The sequence below is a fragment of the Muntiacus reevesi genome, chromosome 6 (assembly GCF_963930625.1).
Source record: "Muntiacus reevesi chromosome 6, mMunRee1.1, whole genome shotgun sequence".
In the NCBI taxonomy this organism is placed as follows: Eukaryota; Metazoa; Chordata; class Mammalia; order Artiodactyla; family Cervidae; genus Muntiacus; species Muntiacus reevesi.
This window is the reverse complement of record NC_089254.1, coordinates 107,325,786-107,348,822: the sequence shown is the minus strand read 5'-3', so window position 1 is coordinate 107,348,822 and position 23,037 is coordinate 107,325,786. Positions and strand designations below refer to the sequence as shown.

General features: G+C 52.1%; 1 protein-coding gene across 1 annotated transcript; it reads left to right on the top strand.

Moving 5' to 3' along the window:
- The first annotated feature begins 1,093 nt into the window (after nucleotides 1-1,093).
- On the top strand, nucleotides 1,094-21,379 carry GBX1 (gastrulation brain homeobox 1). Its single transcript, XM_065938438.1, has 3 exons — nucleotides 1,094-1,255; nucleotides 1,291-1,869; nucleotides 20,829-21,379. Exons 1-3 carry the CDS (start codon nucleotides 1,150-1,152, stop codon nucleotides 21,377-21,379), a joined length of 1,236 nt encoding a protein of 411 aa, XP_065794510.1. The 5' UTR covers nucleotides 1,094-1,149.
- Nucleotides 21,380-23,037: the final 1,658 nt, after the last annotated feature.

Genomic DNA, 23,037 nt, shown 5'->3' with positions numbered 1-23,037 from the left:
GGGCAGGTCGAGAGTGTCAGGCCCGGGAATGAATAGGGCTCATCAGCGGCGCGGGAGTCGGGGAGCCAATCAGGAAAATTAATAGCGGAAGGAGGGAGAGCGAGCAAGGGAGGGAAACCCGGACGGACAGACAGAGAGACAGACAGACAGACAAGAGAGACCGTTGTAGGCGAGAAATGAGGGGGCAAACAGAATAAGGCGGATGGGATAGGGAGTGAGAAACAGGAGCCATCAAATAGGAATTGGGATAGAAAGGAGGGCGGGAAAGGAGACAGCGGGAGGGAGGGAAAGGACGCAAAGGGTGGGAAAGATGGAGGGAGCAGGGCGAGAGGAGCGGTGAGTACTTGGTACAGTGTGGGCCCTGGATGAATTCGCCCACGGAGGCCAGGGTGAGTGACCCGGGGAGTCCGCGACGGAGGGGGAGTGAGGAGGAGCCAGTGACGAGGCGGACCGCCGGGGGCGAGGGTGAACCGGGTCTCCCGAGGACGAAAAGGACCATCCCCCCCACCCCCCACCGAGATGAGCGGTCCAGAGCCGCGGGACCACGGAGGAGCGCGCCCCCTGCCGTCGGCGCCTCGCCGCCCTAGGGGGCTCCCACCGCGTGGTCCGCCCCCGGGGACTCGGGAGGGGGCGTCCGGGGGCGGGTGGCAAGCCACGCTGGGGGACTGGCCCTGAGTCCGACGGAGCGTGGCGGCCCGGACCGGGGCAGGGGCGCGGGCTCTCCGATCGCGCGCCCGCCCCCACGCCCTCGCCGCGCCCGCCGCCCAGCGCTCGGTCCACGCGGGGGCCCTCCTCCCGGTCCGTGCCGGGAGCCGAGTGGGCAGAGCCGGGGTGGGTGGGGGGCGGGCCGGTGGGAGGCACCGGTCCCGCCGCTGCCGCTGCCTCCTCGGCGACCGCAAACTTTCACAAAGCGGCATGTCCGGCCTCATCAATCTCCATTAATAATAGTTGGTTGGGCTGCGGGGGGCGGGCGGGGGTCCCGGGCTGGCCGGCCGGCCGGGCCGCTGGGAACGGGCTCTGCGGAGAGAGCGGGAGCCCGGGCGCGGCGGCTGCGGGCGGAGGGAGGAAGTGAAGCGTAATTTGAGGAAGATGGATGAGTCCGGAGGGCGACACCCCCAGCCCGCCCGCTTGCCCGCCCCCTCCCTCCTTATGAGCGAGAGGAGCGCGGCGCCGGAGCCACACTGCGCCGAGCCCGCGCCCCGCCGCCACCTCGGCCCGGGAGCCAGGCAGCCAGCCCGGCGTGCGCGCGCGGGGCGCCCGAGCCGCGGGGGCGCACGGCGGCGCCGGGAGGGGAGCGCCCCGGGGCGGCCGCGGCTCCGGGCACCATGCAGCGAGCCGGCGGCGGGGGCGCCCCTGGGGGCAGCGGCGGGGGAGGCGGCGGCGGCGGCGGGGGCGGCCCGGGCACCGCCTTCTCCATCGACTCCCTAATCGGGCCGCCGCCTCCGCGCTCCGGCCACTTGCTGTACACGGGCTACCCCATGTTCATGCCCTACCGGCCCCTCGTGCTGCCGCAGGCGTTGGCCCCCGCGCCGCTGCCCGCCGGCCTCCCGCCTCTCGCCCCTCTTGCCTCCTTCGCCGGCCGCCTGACCAACACCTTCTGCGCGGGGCTGGGCCAGGCCGTGCCCTCGATGGTGGCGCTGACCACCGCGCTGCCCAGCTTCGCAGAGCCGCCCGACGCCTTCTACGGGCCCCCGGAGCTCGCCGCCGCCGCCGCCGCCGCCACTGCTGCCCGAAACCACCCCGAGCCGGGCGGCCGACGCCCGGAGGGCGGGCTGGACGCTGAAGAGCCGCTGCCCGCCCGGGAGAAAGTGGCAGAACCCCCAGCGCCCCCGCCTGCGCACTTCTCTGAGACTTTCCCAAGTCTGCCGGGTAAGTGCCCGGGGCCGACCGGGGCGCCGGGCGGGAGGCTGGTCCCCCTGAAGTCCGAGGCGGCAGCCTGTTCTCGGAGCCCCGGCACCTGCTCGGAGTCCCCGGAGTCCCAGAGCCCCAGATGCGCCGCCGTTGTGCGGAGCCACCTCCAGGTCCCAGATCCGCCTCCCTCTCTGCCTCCAGAGAGCCTGCAGCCTCGGCCCGAGACTCGCCCCGTGCTCCCCGCCAGACTAGAGGCTTGCCTCCCGCGGTCTAGTCCTCCGGCCCCGGCTCCCGCGGCTGCTTGCAGAACCTCTTGCTCCTCTGCTGGAATTAGAGAAGCTGCAAGTGTGGGATTCCTGGGGACACCAGCCAGACCCCCGGGTGAGGGGGCGGTGGGCAGGTGTCAGTTCGGTAAGGGTTTCTGCGGAGACGGTGGTATTGACCCCCAGCGGGCCCTGGGAACGCTGGGGCGAAGGGAGCGTCTTAAAGTGGTGCTGATGGTGGGGGGAACCTGAGTGTCTCTTGGGTGTGGAGGTCGCTTCTGAACTGGCGGATTTACAGCCAAGCCTTGAAGAACCAAGCGAGGGCCTAGCACTGCGGACTGAGGTGGACTGGGAGGCCGAGAGACATGCTGCAGGCTGGCCTGAGTGGGATGTGGCCCCAAGGCCTGGGATCCAAAATCTAGCTAAGATCCTGAAACCAGTGAGATTCAGCTAAGAGATCGTTAGGGGATCTCCAACCTCCATAGGAGAATCACCTCTCCGGAGAGGCAAGGTGTATTCAAACAACCCTGTTTTGAATCAGTCCAAACAGGCTTCCCTGTTGACCTTTAACCCCTAGAAGCTGGAAAAGCTTTCACTCTCCAGAGGCAGATTCAGGTGTGCTGAGACCCACAGCTTATGCAGTTTGGTGGGTGGGCCCTATTTAAGGAAAACAGGGACTGCTTGCAGGTGTGGTGTTCCTGAAGCTTCAAGTTCTTTAACATCAGGATGAACCTGCCTCTGCTTAACCGTTCATCACATCCAGTTTAGCAGGTGGAAGGGACCCCGGAGGCCTGGGGGAGGACTCTAATGGAGACAAGGAAAGCCAGGAGCCCCTTTGTCCTTCGCCAGGAGAGAGCTGTTCCTGGGGACGGGTTCCTGGAGCCTTTCTCGGAGTTGTCCAAAGGGCTAGTACTTCTTTTAGAGCCCAAGGGCTGCTCTAGAGTCTGTCTTCCTCTTCTTTCCCCCTTTAGCCCTGGGCGTGTTCTGGGTCTGGGGTCCTCAGCCGCTGGTTTTTTGTACCTGGTTGGACCAGGAGGAACCAGTGACTGAAATCTAGGCAGCATCTCCTGGGAAGGATCCAGAGGAAAGGATAGAGCAACAGCTGGAATGTGGGAGGAGATGTCCACAAGATAAGGAGGTGGGGGTGGGGAGGAGCCACAGGAGGACCGGGGGAGGATCAGTGGGGTGTTGGATAGGGGAGTCCTGAGACAGAAAGGAGAGCCAGGGGGGCACTGGGGGGGGGGGGGTGAAGCCGTTTGGAGGCAGTAGGAGAAGCAGACACCTGAGGAACAGATGAGCAGAGGGGAAGGGGAGAGGAAGACATCCCAGTGGAGGAGAGCAGGGGGGTGGAATATCCCCAGAGCATGGGAGAACAAGCAACTCGTCCTGCTCTTCAGGCTCCCCCCACTTCTTGTTTTGACCCATCTGTGTAGTGGGGCCTCTTTTCTGAAGCAGGTAGAATATTGGTAGTAACACCAGGCATGGAGGTGGGGAAAAGCAGAAGGAAAGAACAGAAGAGAAACACAGGAGTAGAATAGAGGATGCACAAACGGACTGTATACCCAGATTATCCAAAGGGACTATGAGTAAGGAGAGAGCTGTCTATTGGAGGAGACACATGCAAGGGGATTCTAGTGCTGGCTCCGTGAAAAGGGGGAGCAGCATTTCTGGACTAGAAGCGTGTGTGTATGTGCAAGAGTTCTGTCCTGAGAGGACTGGAAAGGAGCTAAATAAATATACTAGTAGGAAAGAGGGGAACGTTTCAACGCTAGGAGTAACTTTTTTTTTAAGGTTTGTCAGTATTGAGAGTTATAAGACATGAATTTGTATACAGAACGAGGAAGAAAAGAGCTTCATCACTTGAAGAGACAAGGAATTTGTTTGCTAAGAAGGATGGGAAGGAGACCTCCCGGAAGAAGAATTCTGAGAGGTGCTGGAGCGAAGGTCATCAGAGGCTCAGAAGAGGGTTCTCAGTGGGGCTTCTGGGGCTGAGCAGGAAGGGAGGTTTCAGATGGAACATTCACAGTTAATGAGTGGGAGGGCTGCTTCTCCCTCTTGGTGCAAATTCTCCAGACTCGTCTTCACCTCGCCACTCACGCCGCTCACGCCACTCATGTCCACCTTCCCAGTCTTGATTTTATTTTTCCCCAACAGAGTTGAGAAAAGAAAAAAGCATTTCCAGAAATATTAGACGTAAAATCAGTTTGAGGAGTGATGACACATGGCCCATGCTGAAAGTGGTGGGAAAACGAACACTCCGCTTGGCAAATTGTATTAGAGTATTTAGTACGAAGTAAAAGAGTTCTTAGAGCAAATAATGGAGTTGGAACCTCATTACAGAAGATTTTGGAGAAGGGATGGCATCTTTAAAATGACGGAGGAGGAATCGTTATTCTACAGTGAATGGGTAACGTGGGTCTGAAGTTATTAATTTACATTTGTCTAGTGTCTTACAATTACTATCCATTTTAATGAAATTACAGTGAAGATAGGCCAATTTGGAGGATGATGAGTGAAATTCTTTTTGTTGGGAATTAGAAGGACTATTTCTAAAAATTTTGCTGAGAGTTGAGACAGCGCCCTACTAGAATTGATGAGGAAGAAAGCAGATCTTTATTATGATTTGATGTCAGGGTAGAAGCTATATTGGCAGGCAAAGAGAAATTCTGTGTACAGAAATAATGGGGGCAGAAAAAATTTGAAAATGGTACCCTGAAAGTAAGTCTAAGTTTGGAGCATGGGAGCAGTCGGTGTGAATAACGGGAGAGATGTCTTAATAGGAGTGATAACAGAATTTTGAACTAGCAGGGAAGATTTAAAAGTATGAATCAACAGAAGCACCCAGAGCAGTGCCATCTAGCAAGTCATTTATGTAATTAAAATAATTTTCTTAACCACATTCAAATAGTAAAATGAAACAGGTGAAATTAATTTTTATAATTTATTTAACCCAGCATGTCCAAAATATTATTTCAGCATTATTCAATATAAAAAAATTTAATGAGATGTTTGATATCCTCTTTTCACGCTGTCTCTGAAATCCAATGTGTGTTTCACACATTCAGGACACCTCAAGTTCAAACTAGCCATGTTTCACATGGTCTGTAGCCTCATGTGGACCATAGCTGACATATCAAATCTGGAGAATTGTAAGAACGGTCCTGGAAAGGGATGAGGGGAAAGGAGCTTTGAACCAGGTGGGTAGTGAAGTTGTTGATGTGTTAGGAATACGGAGGTAAGAGAGCAGTTGGCCCCAAAAGACATGAAGAAAGAGTTCTGCCTTGAGTGGGGCAGGCTGAGATGATCTTGTATGTGAAGGTGTGTGAGCTCTGACCGAGTTATCGAAGGTGACTTGAGAATGTGGAGCTCACACACGTCACAGAGAGGATGGGGGAAGCGGATGCTGCGTGCTAGGGAATGATGAAAAGAGCTGTCCGTTCGGGAAAAATCAGGAGAAAACTTTGATTTGGAGGTGTTTCAGAGCAGTGATTCATTCAGGGGGAAAAGGGCTGAATTGCCTGAAAGCAAATAGTTAAGGGATGGTGGATACTCTGTATGTGACTGTTGGGTCGACGATGCAAATAGAGTGAGAGATTGTTATGAAAGATAATGCCACTGCTGAGCGTGGAGAGGAAAAGAACACTTGCAGATGAGATGGTATGGAAAAGAAAGTGTGGTGGGGCTAACCTGGGAGGGAGATGGCAGGGTAGCCAGCATTCTCTTCTAAAACTAAACAGAAAAAAGATTTGCTAATTTCTGAATAGAGACTGGCAATAATAATGGAAATCGTGCAAGGAGCTTAGCGTGATATCTGAGTGCTGACTGAGGTCAGCCACACACCTGGCCGTAGCCAGGGAGCGGTGAAGACGACCCATCAGTTAATTTCTGAACAGGTATCCATTATGACTGTTGGAATATATTTACTCACGAGAGAAAAAAGCAGGGAAGAATGATGTGACGTAGGATCAGAGACTTCTGTTAGAAACAGGAGGGAGATTTTTCTTGGGAGTGATGGAGAGCATGTTTTCCTAGAAATTTTGAGAAAGAGTGTACAGAGAAAGGGACCGCTCCATTGACGTCTATAGAAAGGCACGTGTTGCATTAACTTCACGTGAGTGACAATGGACATTTATTTAGGAGTGACACAGGGGTTCAGGTCTCAACTTTGTCAGTCATTAGCTCTGCAGCTTCAGCAAGCCGCTGAGCTCAATTCAGGAAACATTTGTTGTGTGACTATTGTGGCCTTAGTTTTAAGACACTCTGTATGTATTCATGCTAAGTCTCTTCAGTCCTGTCTGACTCTTTGTGACCCCATGGGTTGTAGCCCGCCAGGCTTCTCCGTCCGTGGGATTCTCCAGGCAAGAATACTGGAGTGGGTTGCCACTTCCTTCTCCAGTCGAGCTTCCCAACCCAGGGACTGAACCCGGGTCTCCTGCGGCTCCTGCATGCAGGCGGATTCTTTATTGCTGAACCACCAGGGAAGGAAGCCCTTAAGACGCTATGTTTATCGCTCAGTCATGTTGGACTCTGCGACCCCATGGGTTTAGCCCCCAGGCTCCTCTGTCCATGGAATTTTCCAGGCAAAAATACCGGAGTGAGTTGCTATTTCCTCCTCCAGGGGATCTTCGCAACCCAGGGATGGAGCCTGGGTCTCCTGCATTGCAGGCAGATGCTTTACTCTCTGAGCCACCAGGGAAGCCACTTAAGATCCTATAGGAGATTCAAAGTCTTATCACTTCTCTAGGCTTCAGTTTCCTCACCTGTGATGTAAAAGTTTTAGTTCAGATGATTTTTAACATTCCTTTCAGCTTTATAGAACTAAAAGCTTGGTTTTCTAGCCCCAAAACTTAAAGCCAGACTGTTAACATGGACTCCATGGACCCCCTGTGAGGAAATCTGTTAATTATGGATGTGGAAAACAATTTTTATGTCTACATTTGTACCAACTTCTCACTAAAATTTGGCACATTCTGTGATTATGAAGGTAGGCCAGAAACTATCGCAGGGTTCACAGTACCTGAGATTTCTGTCGCCAGTAGAGATCACAGACATTTTCATACAAATTAACAATTTTGGGAGATATCTTGTTGTTTAATGAACTGATGAAGAAATGTAAATGATTATATCTCAGATGCATTTTAAATATTTGATAACCGTATTTTATATAATTGTTCCCTAATGTAATCCTATGTGTTTTATGTTACGCACCTAACAGCGCTGTTCTGAGAAGGGGCTCACAGGCTGTTTCAGGCTGCCACCTTTGGTTGACCCTGGGTGAGAGAGAGAGTGTTACTGGGAGGATTGGAATGGATGTTGAGATACCTCATGCCTCAGTGAAGGCAGCACGTGGGAGGGTTGGAAGACAGAGGGGTCTCTGCTGTTATCTAGGGAACTGGAGATTCTAGGAGTGAAAGTCACTCAGTCGTGTCCGAATCTTTGAGACCCCATGGACTATACAGTCCCTGGAATTCTCCAGGCCAGAATACTGGAGGGGCCTCCTTTCCCTTCTCCAGGGGATCTTCCTGACCCAGGGATAGAACCCAGGTCTCCCTCACTGCAGGCAGATTCTTTACCAGCTGAGCCACAAGGGAAGCCCAAGAAGACTGGAGTGGGTAGCCTACCCCTTCTTCAGCGGATTTTCCCATCCCAGGAATTGAGCTGGGGTCTCCCGTAATGCAGGCAGATTCTTTACCAACTGAGCTATCAGGGAAGCCTAGATTCTAGAAGGTTGGGGCATAATTCTTATACTCAGCGCCATGGGCTTGAATAGTCTATACTAGGACTAGTAGGGGAGAGGCAATAATTGGAATGAGGCGGGGAAATGTTTTAACTGGAAAGGAGGAGGAACGTAATACTCTGAGCAAAGTATTTGCATTAAGGGTAGTGTTTGAGTGAGAAGCTACAGGCAAAGATTTTTGCTTTGGAAATAACAGAGAAAGAAGGATCTTTGCGGTGAAACGGATTGCAAGTTAGGAAGCAGCAGTGATACAAGTAGTGGGGTAGTTATATAAAAGAGAGGCGCTTAAAGAGGAACAGTGAGAAGAAAAGAACTTCCTGGGAGAGACATTTTCCCCGGAGGGAATGGGGGGGGGGTACCCCACCTCCCAACCAAGGAACAGTGGAGAGCGCCCTCTTCAGGTGGTGGTGCCCACTGCTGCAGTGGTGATTCAGGAGGTCTGGGTTAGGAGCGGGAGAGGAGAGGCGGGAGTTTTCACTGGCGATAAGAATCATTCTTGGAGTTACAGCTTAGGGTCACATGGAAGAAGTTTTGAAACGCTAATTGGGAGAGTGAGAGGGAAAAGAGAAGCTTGAATTGGTGTGACAGAAGAGTGACCCTCACAGGTGAATTCAGTTGAGGTCGGAAGAGAAAGCACAGCAAGGCAGGTGGTCAGGAGGCAGTGGCTTCCCTCCCTTCCCATCACGGAAGGGGAGGGAACACTCTTCCAGAGATGAGAGGAGGCGTCTTATTAGAAGCAAAGGCAGGGTGGTGCCAAGACTAACAGAGACCAGGGGTGTGCGGAGAAAGCACTTCGTGAAAATGAGGGTGGGGGGATCTGGAAACTCCTTCTGAGCAGGGGGCAGTGGGAGATGGATTCCTTGACTGAGAGTTACGATGGTTTTTGTTCAGTCACTCAGTTGTGTCTGACTCTTTGCAACCCCATGGGCTGCATCACTCCAGGCCTCCCTGTCCTTCACTGTCTCCCGGAGTTTGCCCAATCTCCTGTCCATCGAGTCGGTGATGCCATCCAACCATCTCATCCTCTGTCGTCCCCTTCTCCTCTTGTCTTCAATCTTTCCCCGCATCAGGGTCTTTTCCAATGAGTCAGCTCTTTGCAGCAGGTGGCCAAAGTGTTGGAGCTTCAGGTATTAAAGTAGAAGTCTTGGACAAGCTGGAACTCTGTACTGAGAGCAATGGGAAGAGAAGCGATGCAGGTGTTCCAGGAGGGAGGGAGATGAAATTACCCCGAGACTGGAGGTGAGAAGCAGTTTGTGTTGGCATGAGTGCGTGCTCAGTCGGTAAGTCATGCCCAACGCTTTGTGACCCCGTGGACTGTAGCCCGCCAGGTTCCCCTGTCCAGGGGATTTCCCAGGCCAGAATACTAGAGTGGGTTGCCCTGCCCTCCCCCGGGGGATCTTCCCGACCCAGGGATGGAGCCTGCTTCTCCCTCTGCCCCGGCACTGGCAGGTGGATTCTTCACCACTGAGCCACCTGGAAAGCCCTGGGTTGTGCTGGAATGGAATGACAACTATCCTATAAATTTTGCACAGGTCCTGGGAGTGTGTAACAGAGCGGTCTTGGCCAAACCATGCCTTTGTGTGTCCCACCTTCCCCATCAGTAAAGTTAGAGGTTTGAATTAGGTGACCTCTAAGGTCACTCCAGCTTGACAGTTCTGTTATCTGTAAGGATACCTTTATTAGTGAATTGTTCCCTTTAAAAAAAGAAAAAAAAAGCCACCACAAAAAAAATGCAAGGGGTCAGTGGGGGGCGGCAGATTCTATTTCTCAGTGCTTAGTTGTCATGGTCACTGTCAAGGAGGCAGCGCCCAGATACCCACATCTCAGGATGGAATCAGCGCTGGGCTCCAGGGTGGAAAAGGCTCCATCATCCGTGACCAGGGGTGTGTTGGCTGAGTGGTAGTCACAGACAGCCGTCGTACGGGATGAGAGAACCCTTGATAAAAGGTGGGGTAGATCTTATCTGGACCAGAAACATCAGAGATCAATTGTGACGGACCGGATGTCGTGAGGAAGGAAAAAGTGCCCCCGGTGAGTGGGAAACAGAAAGCTGCGCTGTGCGCTCAGTCCCTGGTCCCCTGTACTATTTCCCCATCAGGAGTCTTTTTTTTTTTTTTTTTTTTCATTATCAAAGACCATTTAATTTTTAAAGATCAACAATACCAAAAGCATAAAGTGGAGTATAAGAAAATAGTTTTTTATAGGTTCCATCAGGATTCTTAAAAGATAATTTCTGTTTATTTGTTTTTGGGCTGCGCTGGGTCCTTGTTGCCGCGCCCCGGCTTCCTCTGGTTGCAGTGCACGGGCTTCTCACCGCGGTGACGTGTCTCGTTGGGGCGCGTGGGCTCTAGAGTGCTCGAGTTTCAGTAGTTGTGACTCTGGGGCACAGGCTCAGTAGTTGTGGCCCACGGGCTTAGGTGCCCCGTGGCATGTGGATTCTTCGTTCCCAGACCAGCGATCGGACCCGTGTCCGCCGCACTGATAGGCAGGTTCTTAACCGCTGGACCATCGGGGATGTCCCTGGTGCAGGATTTATGGCAGGGTGACAGTGGGTTTCAATCTCTGTTTCATTCACTGACAACAGAGACCGTGTGGCCTGGAGGAACAGACACAGGTTTTGGATACTGATCTCAATCGCTTCTCGGCCTTTTGGCTAAGGTCAAGTGGATACCGATCTCAGCACCACCTCTTTTGTGACCTACGGCAGAATACTAACCTCTGCAGTCTCCATTGTCTCACCAGTAAAATGAAGGGCAGCAATGCTTACCTGATGGATTTGAGGATTAAGTGAGAAGCAGTTTGTTGAGCCTCCTAAAGTAATAGGTGGGCAAGAAATTATCGGTATTGTCCACATGCTAGAAATGGATGGGGAGCTTTCCTGGAGATTAAGTTGTGAAAGGCATCTTTACTAGAAACAATGATGGGTGACACTCTCTGAACTGAAAAGGACAAATATTTCTCGGAGTGATGGTAAAATAGCCTTGTATTCCGAGGACTTAGTTTATATGGGGCATGCCTGGAGAGAACACTGCATGCACCTAATACAGGTAGATTTCAGATTTTGTCTTTGGCTCTTTCTCCCTCGTGGACACGGCTGCCCAAAGCCTTTCTGCTGCGTCCCGGGGAGCCTGTTCTTCCTTTCTCTCCGTTAAAACAAACGTAAACCAAAAGCAGCAAACAGATAAACAAAACTCATTTTTCTTCATCACAATCCCTGTTCCCTCATATGTCTGATCTCAGCTTAGTGTTAGGAGCACAGCTATTGGATTAAAATAATTCATGCTGGATGGATTAAGGAGGGTTTTTAAAAGTCCAAATAACTTTCAAACTTGTGAAATTTTAGGTGTCACTATTATGAGTAATTTGAGGGATGACCTGGGTATCTTTTGGGGGAAATTATTTTGGATGGGAGAGGTGTGGGAGTGAGTCGGGGGGCTTCCCTTCCCTGGAGTCATGTGATTCCTGTCACTTTTAGTTACAGCGGTGCCTGTAGTCAGAGCTCTTGGGTTGCTCATGACAACTGTTGCTCAGTTACATCCAATTCTTTGCGATCCCACGGACTGCAGCACGCCAGGCTTCCCTGTCCCCTGTCTCCCAGAGTTTGCTCAAACTCATGTCCATCAACTCAGTGATGCCATCCAATGATGTCATCCTCCGTAGCCCCCTTCTCCTCCTCCCCTCAATCTTTCTCAGCATCAGGGTCTTTTCCAATGAGTCAGCTCTTTTCATCAGGTGGCCAAAGTATTGAAACTTCAGCTTCAGCATCACTCCTCCCAATGAATATTCAGGGCATTTCCCTAATTAAACTAAAATGGACATTTATTGATTCACGTGGATCCAAAAATGCAAGCCATGTTTTTGGGTCTTTTTGTCTTGCTCTCGGTCTGGCTCCTCTCTCTGCCTTTGCCTCCTTTCCTCTTGATGAGTGGGAAGGGAGGGCACAAGTGTAAGCGGCCCTAAATTCTTATGATCCCAGGCCGGGACCCCAGTGGAGCGTAGCACATGGGAAGCCCTAAGAAGACCAATTCACTAGCTTGAGTCAAGTCCCCAGGAGATGGGAGTATGGGTCGGCCAGCTCCAGGTCACTGTCCTTGTGATTGGGAAGGTGGAGAAATGTGACTGACATCCCCACTCTCCTGGGCAGTTGACAGAACAGCGGCCGAAGAAGGAGGTGCCATGAGTGAGCAGGAGGGGCAAGCGGAAAGGAAGGAAACCACGTTCCTTGAACTCCCTTTCAGTATCGGGGAGGAAAGCCACAGTGAAAGTCCCGAGTGCACAGCTGAGACCCAAGGCAACCAAATGAATAAGTCAATATTTGGGGAGAGAAAACTGTTTCCATTCAGCGGGCAGTATTGTTCTTTAAGTGAGAAAATACACTTATAAATAAAAGAAATAGTGACTGGTAAGGTGGTATCATACAAACCAGTAATGATGGAAAAAGCAAACAGGAGAAAGATCAGGTGGGAATTTTGTCTTGGGAATGAGGGGGAAATGGCCTGTTACAGGACAAAGGTGAGATTCGGGGAGTGAGGCCTCTCCTGCGGCGATTTTAAGGATCTTCTCTGAGAATGCTAAGGGAAGATGTTGAGGATGAGGTGATAAGTGGTCCTGATAAGGACCAGGTCTAAACCTAAATTGGCTTTGATAGGAAAGCTGTGGATCTGGTGAAGCATCTGGGGAGGACTTCTGCTCCAAGTGGAGGGAGGAAGATAGTTTACTGGGAAGAGTAGGAAGAGCTGATTGGAGACTTAGAAGAACAGGGTTCTGGATCAGCTCTGTCCCTAGCGGTGTGACTGGGAAATCATTTAATCTTTCTGAAATTCATTTTTTTTTTCCACCTGAAAATAAGGTGCCTAACCTCCCATTACTGCCATACTAGGTCAGTGCTACTTCAGTGAGTTGCTTGAAGATGACAATACTAAATGTGAAATTGCTTGGGAAGGTTAAAGTTCATGCAAGAGTGCTCTTGGCAATGACCACATTCGGTTCAGTTCATTTGCTCAGTCGTGTCCGAATCTTTGTGACCCCATGGACTGCAGCACGCCAGGCTTCCCTGGCCATCACCAACTCCTGGAGCTTACTCAAGCTCATGTCCATCAGGTCAGTGATGCCATCCAACCATCTCATCCTCTGTCGTCCCCTTCTCCTCTTGCCTTCTATCTTTCCCAGCATCAGAGTCTTTTCCAATGAGTGGCATTAGCATGCCCTGAAAGGAGCTCCAAGCTTGGGGTGGACGGGCAGTGGTGGGGAAGTCTCTGTGACCTTGTCAAGAAGGTGGGAGGGGCTCTGGACCGCAGTGACACAGAGGAAGTTCTCATGTGGATTTGGAGTAAAGGAAGCTGAAGAGTCACGGGGAGAGAGGAGAGAGAGGAAGTGAATATTTCTTATTTTACCTAAAAGTATAGCAAGGAGTAGCAGCATAGCAGGGCATGAAATTATCGAGGATGAATGAAGGACACATTGAAAGCAAGCCAGTTGCCATGAAGGATGGGAGAAAGTACCGTCTCCAAAAAGAGAAATAATTACAAACTGGGTGTGATGGTAAAATGAAGGTGGTGCACACATGCCTCTTTTGGGGGAGATAACCTGGATTTTTCCCACCTTTTGACCCCACCCTTCTGTATTCAGGAAGCTGGGTAGTTGTCCAGAGAGGGGTTTGGGGCATGTGAGGGTCGTTTAATCGATAAGTCGTGTCCAAATCTGTGTGACTCCAGGGACTGTAGCCTGCCAGGCTCTTCTGTCAGTGGGATTCTCCAGGCAAGAATACTGGAGTGGATTGCCGTGCCCTCCTCCAGGGAATCTTCCCGAGTCAGGGATCAAACCTGCATCTCCTGCATTAGCAGGCGGATTCTTCACCGCTAAGCCACCAGGGAAGACCCGCCTGTGAAGGTGGTGGTTCTTTAAGTGGAGGGAAGAGAAGCCAGAACCGAGCATAGTGGGGGAGGGGCTTCTCAGCAAATAATAACGCCTTGGTTGTATGTCAGCTGGACCAGAGCAGGCCAGGTGAGGGCTGGACAGTGCAGAAGTTCTGTGGGTTCCCGTGGCTGGGGGTCTAAGGTGCTTCTGCATCCTGGGGGCTCTTCTGCCCCATGACACAGGCCCGTCATCCTCGCTGACCTTGGCCACGGTGGACTCCTCTCTAGGTGGTATGAGCCTGGTGCTGTTTGTTCTTCCTTCTGGAGAATACCTACCACGGAGTCTCTGGCCCCAAGTTAGGGCTTCTTGTCCTCTCCCAAGGAAGACTCGTTGCAAGGGTGCCCCTGAAACCTGAGCGCTGCTCTCTGCAGAGGGACCATGCCCTTGGAGTGGACCCTACAAGTAATCTTGGTTCAAACCTTGTGATTTCTGCTTTTCAGGACAATAGCATCTACCAGGAGGACTTGATGTTCCCTAAAAACAAGCTGCCCCACTGCCGTTTCCCCTGGGTAGATAAGCAAAGGCTTTTCACAGACTCTAGGGAACAAGCTGAAAACAGTGTACTCTTTTAAACCTTTTATTTTCCGTTGGGTAGAGTTGGTTTACAATGTTGTGTTAGCTTCAGGTGAACAGCAAAGTGATTTAGTTATCCGTTCAGTTCAGTCGCTCCGTCATGTCAGACTCTGTGACCCCATGGACTGCAGCACGCCAGGCTTCCCTGTCTTTCACCATCTCCCAGAGCTTGCTCAGACTCATATCCATTGAGTCAGTGATGCCATCCAACCATCTCATCCTCTGTCGTCCCCTTCTCCTCCTGCCTTCAATCTTTCCCAGCATCAGGGTCTTTTCCAAGGAGTCACTCTTTGCATCAGGTGGCCAAAGTATTGGAGCTTCAGCATCAGTCTGTCCAATGAATATTCAGGACTGATTTCCTTTAGGATTGATTGGTTTGATCTCCTAGCAGTCCAAGGGACTCTCAAAAGTCTTCTCCAACACCACAGTTTAAAAGCATCAATTCTTCAGCACTCAGCTTTCTTTATAGTCCAACTCTTACATCCATAAGTGACTACTGGAAAAACCACAGCTTTGACTAGATGGACATTTGTCAGCAAAGTAATGTCTCTACTTTTTAATATGCTGTGTAGGTTGGTAGCTTTTCTTCCAAGGAGGACGCGTCTTTTAACTTCATGGCTGCAATCACCATCTGCAGTGATTTTGGAGCCCAAGAAAGTAAAGTCTCTCACTGTTTCCATTATTTTCCCATCTATTTGCCATGAAGTGATGGGACCAGATACCGTGATCTTAGTTTTCTGAATGTTGAGTTTTTAGCCAACTTTTCACTCTCCTCTTTCACTTTCATCAAGAAGCTCTTTAGTTCTTCTTTGCTTTCTGCCATAAGCGTGGTGTCATCTGCATACCTGAGGTTATTGATATTTCTCCCGGCAATCCTGATTCCAGCTTGTGCTTCATCCAGCCTGGCATTTCACATGATGTACTGTGCATATAAGTTAAATAAGCAGGGTGACAGTATACAGCCTTGATGTACTCCTTTCCCGATTTGGAACCAGTCTGTTTTTCCATGTCCAGTTCCATGTCCAAATTTAGTTATACATAAATCTTCTTCCCTGCTGGCTCAGCTGGTAAAAAATCTGCCTGCAACGCGAGAGACCTGGGTTCGATTCCTGGGTTCGGAAGATCCCCTGGAGAAGTGCTACCCACTCCAGTATTCTGGCTTAGAGAATTCCATGGGCTGTAGAGTCCACAGGGTTGCAGAGTTGGACACGACTGAGCTATCTTCACTTCACATACATAAATCTATTCTTTTAAAGATTCTTTTCTCATATAGATAATTAGAGTATTGAGTAAAGCTCCCTGGCTATGCAGTAGGTCTTTATTGATTATCTATTTTACATATAGATCAATGTTCTCCTATATAACCAGGAATGTCACTTTTAATCACAAAGGACAGACCCTCTCTGTTTGGTCATCCTACCTAGCACAGCCAAATTGTTCCCAATGAAACACTCTTCCTTCTGCCAAAAATTTTCTCACCAAGATCACCATTTCCCATGTAAGATTTTCAACGATGTTTTATTGATCAAATTTTTTTGTTCACATTAGCCAGCTATATAGCATCTGCAGCTAGAAATTTACTTTTATGGACATTTTATCCACCAGGTTCAATTATTCTAAATCAAAATTTGTAAATTTTATCAACAAGATGTGATAAAATTCTGTCAGGTTTTAGTCAAAACCATTTTTCTATGTGCAATTTTTGATTTGAGTATGCTTACTATTTAGTATGTGTTATGAATTCGATAAAAGAGTTTGCATTAATTTTTTAGCTAATTCATGAGAAAATAAGGCTGTTTCAGGATTGCTATGTTGTAAAGGATAGGACTGCTCTATTGTTCAGCCAGTCCTTCAGAATATGTTTCCGGTCACTTCGGGTCTTAAGAGTTCTAAAGTGCTGGTGGAGCAAAGAACAAATGGCCAGGCTCCAAATCCATCAGCGTTTAGGGAGGAGAAATCTAGCATCTGTTGGGTTTTTTTTTTTTTTTTTTTTTTGGGGGGAAGGCTTTTTACTCTTTCCCCCTGCAACTTCCCGATTTCTTTCTATTTTCTCCCTAAACTTTTCAGCCCTTTCAGTTTCTCTGACTGATCATGATTCTTCTGCCCCGCCTCCCCCAGCCTCACTCCCTGTCCCAGACCCTCTCCTCTGAGAGCTAGCTCTATTTTCCCTCTCTGTTGCTTTCTTCTATGTCCCTGCCCCCATCTCCTTCCAAGAGCTGCTTATCAGACCCCTCAATGTCACGATTATAAAGGCTCAGAGAGAAACTCTTCACCGCCCCCCCCCCCCCCCCATGCAGAATCCCGCCGGGATCAAGTAACCAAGAGAGGTTGTGAACCTGTGCTTCCTATATGGCTTTAAAAGCAGCGCTGGGGGTGGCCTGCTCGTGCGGGCTCAGCTTTCACGGAATCTGTGTGAAGACAGAGGGATGGATGATGTGATCTCAGGAGGGCCCTGCCAGATCGGGAACCTGGGAACCTCATCTCAGTCATTATCAATTTAGATTTATTAGACACCCCCTGGGTGCTTGGAGCTGTGCTAAATGATTTCATCCTTCAAACCCTGAATCCTAGTTTCTGCCTTTTTGTAGCAGCTGGTTAAAGTAGTGTAGTACTGGGCTGGGTTTTAACAAGCTTTAACAGGCTTTTCTTTCTGTTATTGTTTACTGCAAACCATGTTTTAAAAATTAGAAATTAAAAGTTAGAGGATTATTCACATGGTTAGGTACGAGGAGAAACATACACTGTGTTACCCTCAATTTTTGGAGGTCTTGTGAGCCAAACAAGACCAACCAAAAAAAAAAAAAAAAAAAAGAGGATTAAGTAACGATGTTGGGGGTTGTCCCTGATTTCCTTTAGCATACGATCCTGTCGGTTCCCACCGCACACGGATTCCTCTCCAGTGACCCTAAGATCAGAGGGCCTAGGGCTTCCCTTATGACTCAGCTGGTAAAGAATCTGCCTGCAGTGTGGGAGACCTGGGTTTTATCCCTGGGTTGGGAAGATCTCCTGGAGAAGGAAAAGGCTACCCACTCCAGTATTCTGGCCGGGAGAAGTCCATGAACTGTATAGTCCATGGGGTCGCAAAGAGTCGGACACGACTGAGCGACTTTCACTTTTCACTTTCACTGGAAAGTGGGGAGAATGATATTTATGGAGAGGATGTCTTATGTCCAGAGCTGGGCTGGAGAAACAGAGTTGTAGGGAATATTTTAGGAGAGGCTTGAGAAAGAAGGGGCAGAGAGGGAGAATCAAAAAGTGCTCCGGAGTAGTTTCTTTCTTTCAGTCAACGAATACTTATCCAGGACTTCCCTAGTGGGCCGGTGGTTAAGATTCCATGCTTCCAGTGCAGAGGGCCTGGGTTGATCCCTGGTCAAGGAACTAGATCCCTCATGTCACAACTAAGACCTGGTGCAGCCAAATAAAAATAAATTTAAAAAGTAGGTATTTTTTCAGTGCCTACTCTGTGTAGGTAACTTTCTAGATGCTGAGAATATAGCAGTGAAATATATATATATATATATATAATATATATATAAATCTCTACCTTCCTGGAAAGTGAAAGTGAAAGTCACTTAGTTTTGTCTGACTCTTTGCAACCCCATGGACTATTTTCCAGGCCAGAATACTGGAGTGGGTAGCCTTTCCCTTCTCCAGGGGATCTTCCCAACCCAGGGATCAAACCCAGGGCTCCTGCATTGCGGGCAGATTCGTTCCCAGCTGAGCCACCAGGGAAGCCCAAGAATTCTGGAGTGGGTAGCCTATCTGTTCACCAGGGGATCTTTCCGACCCAGGAATCGAACCTAGGTCTCCTGCGGGTGTCCTGCATTGCAGGTGAATTCTTTACCAGCTGAGCTACTAGGGAAGCCCACCTTCATGGAACTTACATTTTAGTAGGAAGAGACAGCCAGTAAAAATAAATGAATAAAGTTGGTTACGTATACCATAGCAACAAGTAAAGCAGAGAAGGGAGATGGGAAGCGTAGGGAGTTTTAATTTTAAAAAGGAAGATCAGGTAAGGTCTCATTGATAAAGACCTGAAGGGACTTTGAATCTAGGTGAAGAATGTAGTATTCCAAACAGAATAACCCAGGGGAAGGGCAGGGGACGGCGTGGGAGGGGCAGAGCAGGAGAAAACGTTGATGAACTAGCAAGAGAGGAGGGTGACTCGGGCTAGTTGGACCCAGAGGAGGTGATGAGAGGTCAGTTGAGCAGTGGCTCTACTGAGATTTGCTGGTGGGCTGGGCAAGGTGGCGGGAGGGAAGGTCTGGTCTGAATACCAGGGGTGGGGGTGGGAGTTAGCACTACCTGAGGTGGGAAGGGAGGGGGTTTCAGACCAGGAAGAGCTGACTTGGGAGAAGGTCCAGGAGTACAGTTTGGGACACCGGACGTTCACTTGCGTTCTGGGGAGGTGGGGATGGCCTGGGAAAGGGCCCTTAATGACATGAAAAGGGGACCCAGGGATATGAATCTTGCAGAAATTAAACCGATTTTGGATCGGGATGAGGTCAGGGAGAAAGCCCGGGGTGCTGGGAGGTGAGCCCCAAGGGGCAGGTCACTGGTGGGCGCAAGGTGGATGAAGTTGGGTGGGCTGTCAGAGAACCAAGCCCACCTTCGAGGGGAGCAGCGAGGCCTGGGTGACGCTGTCAGGGGATGTGCCACGTGGGCTTTGAGATGGTCGGATGAAACAGGAAGACCTCCAGGAAGAGACGGGGCCTGGGCCTGACAGCATCGCCCAAGGAGGGGTGGAAACGCGGACTGGGGTGCGGGGGTGGTGAGCTGGGCGGGGCTGGGTCGTGGCCTCTAAGAAGAATGTAAAAGCGGTTCCTGAGCAAAAGGAACAGGTGTGGATGGCATCTGTTCAGGACAGCTCTGGGGACGGGAAGGGAACTGAAAGTGAGCGGGCAGGTGCGGGGGCGCAGGCGGATGGCAGGGGTGAGAGGAGAGACAGTCCCCCCCCGCGGGGAGCGTGGAGATGCTCCAGCCTCATGCATGCGCGCGCGCACAAGGCCCCGTCTAGGAAGCATTTCGCGGGGTCATCTTCTCGACCTCAGAGTGTGCGCGCGACACACGTGGTGATGTGCATGCATGCGCCCCCGCCTGTACACCGCGAGCTCCACGGGTGAGGGGCTGACTGTTCAGTTGACGGGTTAATATGTCTTCTTCCCGTTCTCCTTTCTACTGGTTGGTTTTCTTTTTGACTTTTTGTGGTTCCCCTGTTGTTTGGTCCTTTGGGCAGAAAACACGGGGGTTTGTAAAACTCAAACACTAAAAAACACTTGTCATGCTTTATTTGCGGTTCCGACAAAAAAGTCGCTATGATGCAACCAACGGTGGAATTAAACTTTAGAATTATGTATGGGTTAAAATGTTTATATGCCTGTGCTTACAATTAACCAGCAGCCTGCTGAGTCAGAATCTCTTCTTTCCCGTTTTTCTCTCTGTATTTCCGCCGCTGCACTTCTGTTTCTTCCTCCGCCTCCCGTGTCGCCCCCGGTTCTCAGATCACGCTGAGCTCAGGGTCCCCAGGATTCTGAACTTGGGCAGAAAGCAGCTGTTGGCGCTTCTCACTGCCTTGGCTGGGAAAGAGGGGAGGTGGGAGAGAGATGGCATCTTTTTTAAATGGAGGCTGGAAAGGGTCCTGGGGGAGCTGAGTGATCGGAAGAAAAACCTGGCCTTCGAGAAGGTGGTGTGTGTGTTGGGAGGGCTCCCTGGTCGGGGCTGGGTGGTCCGGTTATGGAGAATTGAGGAGGTGGGGGTACAGACACCTGCTGACTCTTGGGTCCTTGGGTAGCACTTCCTGGATCCCAGTTTGGGGCAGGAGGGAGTCACATGACCCCGAAGTTTCCATCTGGAGAGGAGATGCTAAGATTCCCAGCTCTAGGAAGAGGGAAGGAAGGGGGACAGGCTAGAGGGGCTCGCGTGGCTCTCCCCACGAGGCCAGGTGAGCAGTCCTGGGAGGAGAACACAGGTGGCGTCTTCTCTGTCCTGCAAAAGTGAATCCTCCTGCATTCTCACTCCCACCTGTAGCGACTGAAAGGATACTGAGCCCGGCTCCAGCTGTTTCATCACGATGAGCAGCTGCAGGCTCTGGGCTTGGAGGGGCGGTCCATGAGTGGGGAGCCCTTCACTGGGGTCTAGAGAAAGCCAGGGAGGTAGCAGGTAGGAAAACGAGGCTGAGGGGTAGGGGCTGAGGCGTCTGGGTCCTGGAAATGGGGTCCTCTTGATGGATGCCTCCCCCACGTGGCCGGAGTGAAGTCTGTGCTGGTTAATAGCTTTCTTCCTGTCTCTCTGTCTCCCCAAACCTCTTCCCACTCTGCCCTGCCTGTGTCCCCTCCCCTTCCATCTCATCCCCTCCACGCCTCTCTCCTCCGGCCGGCACACTGTCCACGCCTGGCCCCGGTTCCATGTGCCGCCTCCAACCCATCTGCCTTCTCCTCGCCTGCCCAATCCCACCCCAACCCCACCCTGTTGGCCCCCACTCCCCGCAGCAGAGGGGAAGGTGTACAGCTCCGATGAGGAAAAGCTGGAAGCACCCGCAGGAGACCCAGCAGGCAGCGAGCAGGAGGAAGAGGGCTCGGGTGCGGACAGTGAGGAGGACAGCTTCCTGGACAGTTCTGCCGGGGGCCCCGGGGCCCTCCTGGGACCTAAACCGAAGCTGAAGGGCGGTCTGGGGACCGCAGCGGAGGAGGGGGCGCCCTCAACGGGAGTCCCGGCCCCTGGGGGCAAGAGCCGGAGGCGCCGCACGGCCTTTACCAGCGAGCAGCTCCTGGAGCTGGAGAAGGAATTCCACTGCAAGAAGTACCTTTCGCTAACCGAGCGTTCCCAGATCGCACACGCCCTCAAGCTCAGCGAGGTGCAGGTCAAGATCTGGTTTCAGAACCGGCGGGCCAAGTGGAAGCGCATCAAAGCTGGGAACGTGAGCAGCCGCTCTGGGGAGCCCGTGAGAAACCCCAAGATAGTGGTCCCCATCCCCGTGCACGTCAACAGGTTTGCTGTGAGGAGCCAGCACCAACAAATGGAGCAGGGGGCCCGGCCCTGAGGGGCCCCCGGGGGGCCTGGGGAGGCACGGGTCTGCGCGGACACTGGGCTGGGCTCTGGGGGCCACAGGCCCCCGCCACGGTCCTGCCTGCGGATGGGGCTCCTGTTGGCAATTGGCACGGCTCTGGGGGCCCTCCTGGCAACCTGAGATGCGGACCCTTTCTGGGTCCTGGGCCATACCAGAGGCTCCAGGCCTGGACTTCAGGGGTTCTCGCTGTTGAGGAGCTGCTGGGACTAAAAGGGGGCTCCTCGGGCCTGCAGGGTCCCCCTTCCCTCCACTGATGCCCTAGAATCGCTTCTGAGGGGCGGGAGGAAGCCAGGGTGAGACCTGCCAAGCTGGTCACGGCTCCTTATTTATTTTGTGTAAAGTTTGTATATATGGAGCTCTCTGCCTCGGTCTGTGTCTTCCAGAGGGACTGGGGAGATCGTGTGTCTCCTCCAGCCTCAGTCTAACCTCCCAGCCCCAGGGCGGGCAGCGCCTTGCCTGTCTACAGCGCAGGATGCGCAAAGAAACAAAAGTTGGAACTCTTGCCGGCCCCTTTAGGTGCCCGTCAGCCCTCAGCATCTCCCCCGCGTAACCTACCTCTGCTGCTGTCCTTTCCCGCTGCACTCACTGCCCACTGTTCCCGCCTCCAGATCTCACGATCCTAGCAGGCACGCTGCTGCTTCTGACTTCAGGGTAGAGGACTCGCTCGCTTTTGAATTGAGAGGAAGTGAACGTGGGCTACAGACCAGGTTCTCAAGGCGGGTAGGTGCAGGCCGTGTCTGACTAGGTGGAGGCCATGAGTCCTGTGAGGGCCCGGGGCAGGCCAGGGGCTCACCCTCATCACCCGGGAGCCCAACCATCATAAATTGTCTTCTGTGCAGAGGACACGGCAGCTCAGGCCATGTCTGCTGCTCTCTGACACTCCAGACACTGAGGGCCTGGAGCGGAAGACCAACATTCAGTCCTCTGTGCTTACAGCGCTGATGGTGTTCTCCCCTCCCACCCACCCTGCCTTGTTTGTGAAGCCTGGGACCCCAGATCCTCTTCCGCTTGAGAGGGCCCACTAGAGTACAGGAGGCAGGAAGGTGTGTCTGGTGGTTCTGGGAGGGTGTGTGCTGTGGGGGAAGCTAGAGAGACAGGGTTTAAAGGCTTCGGGGTGGAGATTCTTCTAGCAAATTACGGAACAGCATCCGCGGTGGACACAGGAGACAGACGTGAGGCTTCAGGGACACCCGCACGGCACAGGGTCGACCGGGAGGGAAGGAGACTCGCTGAAGCTGTCGGCCGCTCCCCGCTTTCGCGAGACGGGTTGCCCTCCTGTACCCAGAGAAACCGGGTGAAGCTGCTGTCACGGTTAACAGGCCCGCCTGGGAAGAAACCTGCTCTCTTCCTGAGCCGCCGAGATTAAAAGGCTCTGAGGGAGGCAGGTGAGCAAGGGCAGCCCCGGCCAGCCTCCTCACTGCCCCAGGGCACCGTGTCGTGGGTCCGGCTCTGGGCGGGTCAGCTGTCTAGTCACATGTCCACCGCCTGCCTCTCCCCGATGGGACTGAGACAGCCCTTCCCTCCCAGCGGCTCTGGCAGCCAGAGGGAAGGCACCCTGGAGCTGTGGCTGGTCACGAGCCACGGCGGCACAGCGCCTGGGCTGGGACAGGCATCCAGGGTCTTCTCTCTTC